Below are 12,284 nucleotides of genomic sequence, written 5' to 3' on the forward strand. Positions count from 1 at the left end.
TTTATTGTACTAATTATTTAACTTTCAAAAATTAAACGTATAATTTGATGTTCCATAGTAAATTGACCCAATGTGATGTATTAGAATAAAAAGACCCAATTCATAATTGTTAATGGGCTAAAAAGACCCAATTCATAATTGTAACTAGTACGTCTAAGAATAGAACTTCAATATTTTGAGCTCGACATTCCAAATCATCACGAATTGCAAGAATTATCTGGTATTCATGAGTTATGTCAAGACTTGGTGAAGACAAGAAAATCAGTGATATATCCTCTTATTGACAGATTTATTAGACTTGTTCTTACTCTTCCTATATCAACTGCAACTACAGAGCAGGCATTTTCAATTATGAAAATAATCAAGACAAAGCTCCGAAACAAGACGGAAGATAATTTCTTGAATAATTGTCTAACTGTGTATATAGAAAAGGAAGTTGCTGAAAAATTTAGCAGTGATTCAATCATAGATGAATTTAGTTCTATGAAAGAGGGTAGAGCTCGATTTACTTCTAAAAAAAGATGTTGAAATTTCAAATTATGTTAACATAACTTTTATCTTTTTTCAATTGAAAATAGTTACATTTATATTACACGGTTATATATATATATATATATATATATATATTGCATAGGTGACATATTGGAGAGCATCTTCTCATAATGTGCAAATTGGATGGTTTGTGATGTTATAAGATGTTTAATCAAAAGTTATCTTTTTTGTTAATTTTTGTTATGACTATACCGCATATTTATGAATAGACATACCTTTATAATTAAATTTAATATTTGATATTTTTAGATGTCATATATTTAAATAGAAGAAAATTATTTTGAACATAATATATTAAGATAATTTTATTAGGAAAAAATTTTGGCCCCCCCCCAAAAAAAATCCTGGCTCCGTCACTGCCTCCGGATTATTCCTGGACCTCCTTAGGTCCGCCCCCTCCCCCTTAGTGTAGGATAAAATAGGTTTATCGTCTCAAAAAAAAAAAAGAATGCGTCTTGTGGGCTTATCTTATCTCAATTGCATTTGTCCCCCACTTTGTAGACTCCATTTTCCCTCCTGCGGGGCCGGCCGACATGTTCTACGAGTTAGGTGCTAGAAAAACACACTAACATAAGATCATAAATACGTTAAGAGTTTTTTTTCTTTCTTTTTTTTGGGGTAGTGGTTGATAAGTTATACTCCTTCCATCCCACTTTGATATGTTGCAACATCTACCTTTAAAGAAGATATTGATATCTGGTTTGGACATCAAACCCGATTTAGTTTCATCCACACCACCAAAAATCACAAAAATATATAATAACCGGTTTACTCGATTTTGCCCTAGCTTTTACCTCTTTAATTTAGTCAATTTTGATTGATTTCTTGCTACAAAATTAGACCAAATTAGTGTGCAATCAACGGAAAATTCCTTCGCATTAGTAAGCTAGCTTTGTAAGGTAAGCAAGGAATTATTACAGGAAATACATATATGCATAAAAGACACTAATGTCTGTCTAATGAACCGAAGCTTGCCTTGCCATCACCGTAACAGCTGAGCAGATAAAAGTCCAAGATTGGCCGGAGGGAGTAGTAACTTAAAATGAGCCGCCAGTGAAAAAAACCCTGAATATCAGGTTTCTTTCCTTGATCATAGCTCTTGTGAAACCAATACTCCTGCTGTTAATTAACTCCGGTTCATTTGACCCACTATTATTGCTCACATTTAATGGACCGCTCCAGGACATTATTGGTAGTAATATTATTGATTTAGTTTCAACCTTCTAGCCGGATGATGCTGCTACCGCAAAGGATACGTTCTTTTTCCCAGTCATAAATGGCGGAACCCATCCGGGCTGCCTGCCTTCCGAATGTACAGTGACATGAAAAAAATCATTTCACTGTAACCTTTTAATTTGACCTATTGCTTTCGTTATGCATTTTCAAAGAGAGAGTAGTGCGTGTTACGACTTTGGTGGTAGAAAGTAGAAACATCAATTGTGGAAGGACGCTCGCACGATTTTAGTTCCCGGTTTAGACAGACCATAGTAGATATTCAGGCCGATTTCATGCATGAGAACTCGAATACGCAAGGACTTCCTACACCAACGATAACGATATATATGTGGGATGTTACCTCTTTCTGAGGAGGAGGCTGAGTTAGATCAATGGACGACTACCGTGGATCGGATGGTGAAAGCATCCCGGACCACGCCCATTGCCGTTAATTTTGAATATAAGCAGACGCATGACCACTCCTGTACCGAGTTTCGTCAGCGGATACACCAAATTAGTGCTGCACATGATTCTTGCTTTAAAAAAAAAAATAGACAATTGAACATCAGAAAGGTTTTTGAAGTTCTCCTACCTAACTCAATTATCCAGTTCACACATCACACAGGACAGGTTTTAGCGTGTAATTTGCACCAAGTACTTTCCAATTGTCACCTTCTATTTGCAGAAAACATCTGCTCCGCCAAAACACTCTCTAAAGTCCAAATGGAGGGTCTCTAATTCTTCTTCCTTTTCTCATGCCTCGCTCTGTCCTTGCGTGATTTGCTGTGACGGGAAGACATGACAAAAAACAAAAAAGTTCAAAACATCATCAGATAGATTGGAGATTTCAACCGATACAAAAGAAGTCTTTGTCCTCGACTCGTGATCACATCACAATCGATGATATTAACAAAATAAAAAGCCACCATCATATGGTCTTCAACAGGACAAACACCAATCCTTCAGTGTCTTTAACTTTCTTTCCTATTCTCCTCATAAGCAGTCCACCGCCTCCTCACTTTCTACGAAACCCTGTGGTACAGCAGTGACAATATAAAGATCCTGCGACGAAACTAAATATTACCCAAGGGAATTCTTCATTTCTATTTTCCCTTTTTACTGGATTAAACAGTATAAAAAATGGGATTTGATATGGCAGACCGTCATATTAGTGCTTGGACAGAACAGATAAATTAGACGTAGGTATACAGACTAGACAACTAAGTCATTTATTCTATGGGAAGCTGCTTTACAAGGCTCCGAAGGAAACGAGTGAGGCGCCTTTTAGCACCCACGACCTTTGCTTCCACTTCTTCCCCCTTCTCTTCTGATTCTGAGCTGACCTGATGCTCTTGCATGACATGCACTTTCCTTACAAGCCTTCTTAGTTCCTATCAAGGAAATTGAGAAGCGTAGATGAAAACCGAGACAAATGTAATAGTCCAAGCACCATTACATAAAAAATTTAAACAACTCTGATCATTCTGAAAAGGTGATGCTGCGCTTATATCAATTTGTCTGTAGCTTCACTGAATATCTACTAGCACAAATGTATTCAACGAGTGCCAAGCTTCTTATTTTCAGTTTCCCACAGCAGAAACATACACAAATTACTTCTCTACACTGAGATGCAATATCACAAACACCGGGGAACCTCAAACATTCCAAAATTATATCACCAATCTTCTGAAATAATAGGAAATGACAAAGCATAGTTCCATCTGTACCAATATCTTCATATAAAGCAACTAAATATCATTTGTTAAATGAGGACACAAAGGAAAGTGAATACTGGACACGGAATCAAGCGGCAAATAAATATCAAAGAGCCACTGAACTGCAACTAAGTTTTCGTGCATGGAATCCTTGGACAAGCTTTGGTTTTTTTTTTTTTTCCTTTTTTGGGTTGGTACAAAAGATAATAATATATTAAAAACTATTCTTGGACAATCTTCGCCAACTACTTGGAGGAATTGTCTTCCTCTTAATCAAGAAACCCAATTCCTTTCCTCTTCCTCAGATCTATCCAGACAAACCAACAGAGAACTGCAATTTAGCATTGCTTGTTAATTTTGAAGGAAATGCGCAAACTGTTTTTGGAACACAGGATAGTATTCAGCAGTATCAACAAGCACCATATTATCACACACATAGCACTAGGAGAGTCATTGTCTTTCCAAGCTCAATTACCCACTTTTACGACAGACAGAGCCTTTCTTCTAGTAAACTACTCTCGTAATTACATATCACCAAGAAATCAATCAACTCCATAATTGGTCTACATGAAGCCAAAAGAAGGTAGAACCCGCACCATTGCAATAACTGTGCAAGGTATCCCCAAGAAAAAGCCCCTTAAATTGAAGTGATTTAAAGCTTCACATGGGAAATCCCCATTAAGTGTCTCATGATTTCATATATCCAACTTGTAGTAGAATTCAATGACACATGAAATCCAGCAAACTTTGCATATATACCCAAATAATTTGATCTCAAGCCTTAAACCAAATCTCAGGCATGAAACTAACACCCCCAATGTACAGAAGTTTTTCACCATGCTAGAAACTGATGATCACTAAATTGATAATTGACCCATAGGTCAATTCAGAATAACACGCTTGAAGTTCCCTATAACTATGTTTGACATGTATTTAGAGAAACTCAGAGTCTCAATTTTCAACCTTGCAACACTCAACAGTGTCCAGCCCTTGTTATCTTTAATTAAATTGCATGTGTTCAGTTTTCAATTTCACTGAAAGTTACTTGAGAGCCAAATTGATCATCCAATTGAAAATCAATGTTTAAAAAATAACCAAGTGATGGAAAAGAAAGAGACCTAACCTGACGGTCAAAATCAACGCTGTCAAGTGAGTAGATTTCATTCATAACATCAATATCTTTTTTGATCAATCCCTCAAACCATCTGGTTGTTATCTCAATGCAATACTCTGGATCCTGTAAACAAAAGCTAAGGAAAGTAAGACATTGGTGAAGTAAATCACTGTTCTTCACATGATGCAGTTGATCTGAGTCAACAAAATCCAGAAAGGTAGGGCAATTCTTTTTAGTAATAAATCAAAACTAATTTCATTAAAAGACAGGAGAAGCATTGAGTTTTGCAGAGGATTCATGTCAGATTATTTTGCAACAGCATGAGAGGGAATATCCTATTATTTATGTCAGGTACCATAAGATAAGGAATAATTCACATCATGCCTTATTCTGATATAGCATAAGAGGGAAAGGTCATTCTATGTTCTGTAACATGTTCGTTTTGGCAATATGTTTACTTCAAATAACAGAAGAGGATGAGAAAATGGAGGGAGAATCATAGCATCCAATATAAGTTCAAGTTATCGTGTAAAAGCCAGGGCATACATCTTCACACTCATCTTCAGTTTCTTCTGCTGTGTCATCACTATCTTCAATTGCCTGTGCTTCTGGACCACATAAAGTTTGAAACTTGCCATTGTCGCCGTCCTTTGTGGCCTGGATTAACCCGTCCATCAATTCAGGCTCTACCTCTCGGAGCAGTCTTCCTGAAATGGAGATGAAAGACATCAAAATCTGTCCATTATACTAACTATCATTACAGATTTCTATGTGATCAGACAAAAATAATGTCCAGTTTACTGAACAAAGAATTACTAAAACTATGCACAACAGCGAGCAGATTGAACAACATTTTTACCAGTTTGTTGTTATATACAGGAGGAAGGAGGAAAATCAATAAACAAACAGCAAAAACATGGTCATAAACTAATACAAGAATTGTTTCACTTCCTTTCTCTCTTCCCCTTTTCCTACTCAAAACGTGTAATCCTTCAATGATCCCCTGTTGTTTGTCAACAAGATTACATCCTATCTCTCATAAGAATGATGATATAACTTCTTTAAACTTGTCCCTACTTATTCAGTTCTCACTATCATTGAAACTTGTGACTTCCCTGCAGACAATATCAGGAATTCGAATCCAAATATGATGCTAGAGCTTTCCCTCACGAGGCACAAAGACTTTCCTTCACTGGAGATGCAAAATGTCAACGAGCCTTTCAATTCAGGACAACTAAGAGAAAAGATGCAAAGATCCACACATTGCCCTGCATGGCAACTAACTAGTGACCAAGTGACCAAACTTTTCTCCTCTATAATCAAACATTGCATGCCAACATTGCCTACATATCCGAATTAGTTGATATCAATGAACAACGAAATGATTGCTTTCCTCTTCCTAGTCTTACCCTTCAAACTCCACCGTACCATCGGTTCACAACCGTTACATACTACTATATATAATACCTTCCTACATACATTTCGGATAGTGAGAATTAAAAATGTAAAATATTCATAGGGGAAAAGTATCGAGCTAGAAATTCAAGCCGCATACCTATATAATTGAACTGTCTTCGCTTTCCTTCTCGAACATCGCGACCAAGCCTCTGCGACAATTTCACAAAAACACCCTACTCACTCACCACCTCAACCAGAGCACCGCAATAACTTGTAAATTTTTTGCAACAAACAAAACTAAACTAATCAAGAGAACACTGAGTAGTGATTATACTACCTTAACTAGCATGAGAGCATCGTAAACTTCACGCTCAAGAGAGGCCACTCTGCACTCAAAACACCAAACAAGCAATTCATCTTCAAATACTCAACTAGCAGCAATCACCAGATCATTTTGATGAGAAATTTCTGAGAGTATCAAAAAGGAGAGTGAGAGTAATAATGGAAATGCACCTGAGAATGCGCTTGATTTGAGGTGGAGAGAAGTTAGCGAGCTCCATCCCCCAGCGGACGGCGCGCTTAGCCTCGCGCTTCTTCTCATTGCGGCTCTTCTTGGCGGAACCGTCGTCGGAAGAGTCGCTGTCGCTCTCAGTGGTATCGGACGGCAAGGGAAGTTGACGCAATTTGAGAGCGCGTGTACGGAAGTGGAGGTTGCGAGCAGAGACCAGGGGGGAGGAATTGATGAGTAAGAGTTGGTGGGGGAATTTGGCGGTGGTTTCTGCGGAAGGGAGGGAGCAGGAGGTAAGGAAATAATAGAATGCTCCGGCGGAGCAGTGGCATTGGTGATGTAATCTGGGCAACCGCGCCAGAGGCCTTAAAACATGCGCCATTGCTGCTGAGTTAGAGCCTAGAGTTGGAGCGACTGACCCACTCGTCGCTGGTTGCTCGAAATTCAGATTTCAGAAGAAGGTGCTGCTACGCCCAAATCAAATGGGTTTGCAATCATCATTATGGGCTCATATTGTTTTCTGTCCATTAAGTTGGATTTGGGCCTCAAATGATTATATGAACTTGAAAATGTAATGGACCAACATCACGATGCATTCATACATACCATACTGGCCTACCTTTCCTGTTGCCTATTGGGAACAGACAATTGGAAGCCCATGTCTTGAGCCTTTTTAATTTTTTTTTCCTTTTCTTTTTGTGTTTCTAAAAAAGTAGCGCTATAAAAATACAGATTCAGAATATGCTGTCGAAAATGAAAAGAAAATGTTCGTGCTAGCTTTGCGTTCACATATAGTTTCCCATTTAGCAATGCACTGGGAATTTGAACCTGCATTTGAAATCAGTTGGGCAACTTTAATTTTTTTTTTTTTTTTTTGTCGACACGGGGGTGTTCGGGTCAATCCTTACGGGGCCTGACTAATCCTCTGCGGCCCGGGAAAGGAGACCCCACTCCACACCGAACACATTAACAGCGGAACTTGAACCCTAGACAAGCCAGGAAGGTCGCCATACTCTAAGGAGGGGGAGCGGACCGCTCGAGCTACCCCGCGGGGATACTTGGCATAAATTTTTTTTTTTTTATATCCAAAGGAGAGGCAAAGGCCCCTTAACGCGGTACTAAACGTGGGATCGTGACCCCAATCACATCGGCTCCTAAGAGCTGCTCGTGTCCTGGTGGTGGTTCCTCTAACAGTCCATCATATGATAGCTGTGATTGAGATGGCTAGCCAGTTGCACATCTATTCCCTTCTCTCCAGGTGTGCTGCAGGGTACATGACCAGTCTCTGTCACTCATGCCTCTTATCCGTTTAAGCAGATTATGGTAAGGAGAAGCGATCGCCGATTCCCTTGCCAGTCCATAGTCTTTGCAAAACCCCCCAACCCACGTCCCCTTGTCATCCTTAATCAGCCCTCTCACACCTGGTCTTCCAGGATTTATCTTCGAGGCCCCATCTACATTAATTTTAATCACACCTTCACACGGACACTCTTGCTTTGGTGATTTGCTGAAGCAAGAGTGTTTTAACATTTGAATGTTAAATTCACTTTTAAGGAAAGTCACCCAAGTTTAGGCTAAGAAATCTTGTTAGAAATTGTAGTGCCAAACTAGCTCGTACAAGTTTTGTTACGAGAGTTGTGTTTAAAGTTTAGATGTGTTTTCTCTCAACACGATGAATGACTGAATAAGGCCTAAATCCATCCTAGAATCATCATTTTTTAAGAGAAGAAAAGTTTATATCAAATCAGTGACCCCTTTTACTTTGATGGATCTCAATTTCATCACAATAATAAGATCGGTTATTGGAGTATGAGTTATATCTAATTGAAGAGGGCAAAGCTTCTTTCTCCTCTGCTGCATGATATTTCCTTAGATAACTTTAATATTTTGCATTTCGAGACATAGCAATATCATGATGATATTTTTGGATTGCAAAAAAAAAGGTGAAAGCAATCTCGGAATTTGGTCCTTTTAGTATCATTTGTTTGTCATTTATTTATCATTTTGGGTGGTGATGAAGCGGAAGAATCCTAGCTTCACAGTCTAAGTCTAATATGTGGATCCAATTCTTCCCAATCCTTTTCTGCAGAAATATCATTTTAATCAATTGGGATAATTTCAGAAACCTCCCTCAAGGTTTTTAACAATTTCCTTTAGCTCCCTTGATATTTTAAAAATTATACATACCTCCCTTGTCATTTAAAAGGACAATACTACCCTTAAATATTTTAATGAAATTCCCTTGTTTAGTATGCTTATACTAAGAATAGCTTTTAAAATTATTTTTTTCATTCTTTTTCCTCCTTATTCATTTTTTAAAAAATTTTTTGCCAATAAAACTATAGAATTACCACTATTACCTCTAGTTTCCATTGTAATCAAATGTCAAACTAGTGATTTTTTTAATGAGTTAACTTTATATGCAATCCAATGCTTTGATGATCTTTGTTTACTATTTTTTGGTATTAAAATTACCAATAAATAAAAAAGAAATTGCCCAAAATCACTACTAAATTATGATAATCCCACTACTCAAAAAATTCATAAATTCTAAATGAATTATTTTAACATTTTCTTTTCTATTTTATAAATCTAAATTCATAACAAAATACCATAAAAAATATCATATCATAGTGATAAAATTATTATTAATATAGTTGTTTATCAAATAATAGTTATGAAAATTTTAGCATCTTTTCTTTATAATTATACTAGATAATCTTATAATTGTATAGAAAAAATAAATTAAAACTCCTTACATAAGGGTATTTTTGGGTATTCACTTAAAAATTTGACAAAGTCAAATATTATTTTAAGATTTTGTTACTAAATCTATCAAATTCAGAGAGGTAAGTGCAATTTTTCAAACTTTAGAGGAGCTCGGTGAAATTGTCAGAAACCTCAAGGGAAATTTCTAAAATTATCCCTAATCAATTCCTATATACATATGTGTGTGTATAAAGTGCCAATACTCGTTGATGTGACTAATCTCTAGATTAGTAGTTAGGGATGGCAACGGGGCGGGGTTGGGGCGGGGGACCCCTCCCCCGTCCCCCGCCCCGTTGCCTATTAGTTCCCCCCGTCCCCCGCCCCGTCCCCCGCCTCCTGCTCCCCCCGCCCCGCCCCGCCCCCGCCCCGCCTTGCCCCGCTTCCCCCGCGGGGTTAATAAAATTTTATTATATAATTTTATTATAATTAAATTTTAATAAATAATCAAGTACTAAAATATCAACACATCACCAAATTATTATTCATTGTAATTTTACAATTGAAACTCATAAAAACAATCAAACATAAGTTATTTGAATACAATCCAATATGATGAAATAAATATAACTAAAATAGTCAAGTTTTCACTTTTAGTACAAATGCAATCACTAATTCATTATTGTGTTTGTGCTTTTTTTTGAGAAAAAAGTGTTATTCTATTAAGTGTAATTAGAAATTTAGTATAAATGTATTAGTAAATTTAGTATAACTAATTAATAAATTATATTAGTAGACATGTAGAATTATTCATATAATTGATAATATCAATTATATTACATAAACTAATATACATTATATTATACATCTAACTAATAATATCATTATCATAAGTTTATAACTAATTAATTTACATATTATATATAATTATATATATATTTATATATATATATATATATATTTTTTTTGCGGGGGGCGGGGCGGGGGATGGGGCGGGGGTATACTCCCCCGCCCCCCGCCCCGTTTCTAAGTGGGGGGAAAAAATTCCCCCCCGCCCCCGCCCCACCCCCCGCCCCAACCCCCGCCCCGAAAGCCCCCCGCGGGCCCCCGCCCCCATTGCCATCCCTACTGGCGACTCTCGATGCGAAGAACAATTCAACTCTTATCTTTGTGTTAGTATATGTCCCACCCAAGCGTAGAACTTAGCTATAGTTGTAGTTTGAATTAATTGTAATGTCAATTGTGAGTTTATATATAATCTTATGAGAAAAAAAAATTAAGGTTTAATGGTCAGCACGATTCTTTCTAATTATTTGCATGTTACCATTTAAATTTAAAATTTGAATTTATAGGAAAAAAATTAAAAAGAGAAGCACAAACATCACAATCAAACTACTATTTTTAAAAAATTGAATTCCCGAAACATAATTAAATAATTTGGGCCGGAGGGAGTATATATTATGTGTGTCGAGATTATGCAGCGTTCATTCAAAAAAAAAGGAAGATTATGCAGCGTTATGTAAAACATTAGATCAACTTAAGTTAGGGGAACCTCTTTGGTGGGTCGGACACTGGTGGATGTTTATATTAGGGCGTTGAGAGTGATAATCGAAATCTAGGGAATGTCTGTTTTCAATTTCAGAACAATATATTGAGTATTGAAATGAATAAATTTGACCATTGTTGCTACTAAATTTAGCGTCTTACTTGTTCTGATCTTCCTATACTGAGATGCAGGTTGTGGCCCAAGACGATCAATGCTTTATGTGAACATTAATACGAGCAGGGGACGAAGGACTTCAGAAGTCGGTGTTTGGACGTATTCCATACGTGTGAGGCTTGGCATGAATTTAGATTGCAGAAACGGATAACAGAGGACACACAAACATGACGTGTGAGTATGGATAATGGATGGCGACGGTGATGCTTGATGTCCAACCTAATTCTGCAACTATTTATTGCTTCTTTTTTTTTTTTTTTTTATTCTCTTATCCTCGGAACGTTTGTGCTTGTAGATCCAATCCAAAGTCACGAATTATCTTACTGGAAAAATTGTTCTAACAAGAATAAAAGCATGAAAGGTTAAGAAGAATTGAAGCTTGTACTCTGGTGCCAATTCCAGCGACTTAGTACTTAGCAGACGCTTTCATGATTTCAGGGGATAGCTTGCGGACTGTCTCTAGTTTTTCATTGGATTCTATTTTGAGTAATTTCCTTTCCATTCACAAGATGGTCGACCAACCCTTTTCGGATGCAAACTTCAAGACCTGAAACTTGTACCTCCAGTTAAAGAAGATTAGATGTTTGTTGTTTTTTTAATCTAGGTAGGTTTGGAGGCCATAAATGTTGGCTCTCTCTTCTTAAATCCATCCTCACTCTGTTATTCTTATTATACTGGAGGGCTTGTTCATTCGATCATGTTTGATTTTGCTTGACATTTTTCTTCTTTGAATCTTCGACTATTCATCTATCTAGCAGAGTAATGAGATTGAAGGAATTCACTTCCTCAAATTTCAAATTTAATTTTATTGTTGGTATGATTTCCATGCTTAGGTAATCAACGACTCCCCCCCACAATCACAGGCCGGTGTTTACGTTTGACCCAGCTTTTCAAAAGAGTTCATTTATGTTTGGGTGGCGCGGCTATATATGCTAATATAGAGAGAGTCCCACACCGACTGGAGGAGAAGCAGATTGTTGATGGGGTGATAAATAAAAGGCCCAGATGGGCGCCAGGGAGAAAACCATGATCCTTCAGGCAGTTTACGGGGATGTGATGAGCGGTCAAAGCTCGCATTTAAACATGCGAGATGGGTGCCCGGCCCAAAGCCTGGTTACGACAACCCGGGCGCTCCCATATTTACCAATCTGATCCCTTCGTCCTTTCTTTCTTTTGCTTTTCTGCCGAGTCCCTTGTAACCGGAGAAGAGAAGGGGCATAATGGGATTGTGGTTTGTGCGAGTCCTTTTTACTTTTAACCCCAGCCCTTCCAAATCCAAAAAACCATTTTTGTTTTTGTGTTTTCTTTTAAATGATTCTTCAATTGGATCCATTCCATCCCATCCAACCCAAAACT

The 12,284-nt window shown here is 37.4% G+C and overlaps 1 protein-coding gene and 1 non-coding gene across 6 annotated transcripts; one reads left to right on the top strand and one right to left on the bottom strand.

Annotated features, from left to right (window-relative positions):
* Positions 1–1,497: 1,497 nt before the first annotated feature.
* LOC113713358 (uncharacterized) lies at positions 1,498–6,959 on the bottom strand. 5 transcript variants are annotated; one of them, XR_011822547.1, is made up of 7 exons: positions 6,508–6,959; positions 6,332–6,380; positions 6,152–6,203; positions 5,143–5,303; positions 4,606–4,719; positions 2,360–2,550; positions 1,498–2,249 (listed from the first exon to the last, which is right to left on the bottom strand). XR_011822547.1 is itself a non-coding variant. In XM_072069668.1 (7 exons), exons 1-7 carry the CDS (start codon positions 6,882–6,884, stop codon positions 2,761–2,763), a joined length of 930 nt encoding a protein of 309 aa, XP_071925769.1. In that variant the 5' UTR covers positions 6,885–6,958; the 3' UTR covers positions 2,574–2,760. The 5 variants fall into 5 exon arrangements, 4 of the variants coding, with proteins under 4 accessions (XP_027092875.1, XP_071925769.1, XP_027092878.1 ...); XM_072069668.1 differs by lacking the exons at positions 1,498–2,249; positions 2,360–2,550 and adding exons at positions 2,574–2,799; positions 3,021–3,158 and having other exon boundaries at positions 6,508–6,958; XM_027237074.2 differs by lacking the exon at positions 1,498–2,249 and having other exon boundaries at positions 2,326–2,550.
* A 5,017-nt stretch (positions 6,960–11,976) lies between these two features.
* Positions 11,977–12,084, top strand: LOC113715247 (small nucleolar RNA Z279/snoR105/snoR108). Its single transcript, XR_003453887.1, has one exon. It is a non-coding gene; the product is annotated as a small nucleolar RNA Z279/snoR105/snoR108 (small nucleolar RNA).
* The last annotated feature ends 200 nt before the right edge of the window (positions 12,085–12,284 follow it).

Source organism: Coffea arabica, chromosome 10c, assembly GCF_036785885.1.
Source record: "Coffea arabica cultivar ET-39 chromosome 10c, Coffea Arabica ET-39 HiFi, whole genome shotgun sequence".
Lineage (NCBI taxonomy): Eukaryota > Viridiplantae > Streptophyta > Magnoliopsida > Gentianales > Rubiaceae > Coffea > Coffea arabica.

Coding starts and splice junctions, on each gene's coding strand:
- LOC113713358 (XM_072069668.1), bottom strand. CDS start 6,884: ATGGCGCATGTTTTAAGGCCTCTGGCGCGGTTGCCCAGATTACATCAC. Junction 6,204..6,331: donor ATGCTCTCATGCTAGTTAAG/GTAGTATAATCA, acceptor AAATTGTCGCAG/AGGCTTGGTCGCGATGTTCG. Junction 3,159..4,605: donor GCGTTGATTTTGACCGTCAG/GTTAGGTCTCTT, acceptor TTTCCTTGATAG/GAACTAAGAAGGCTTGTAAG.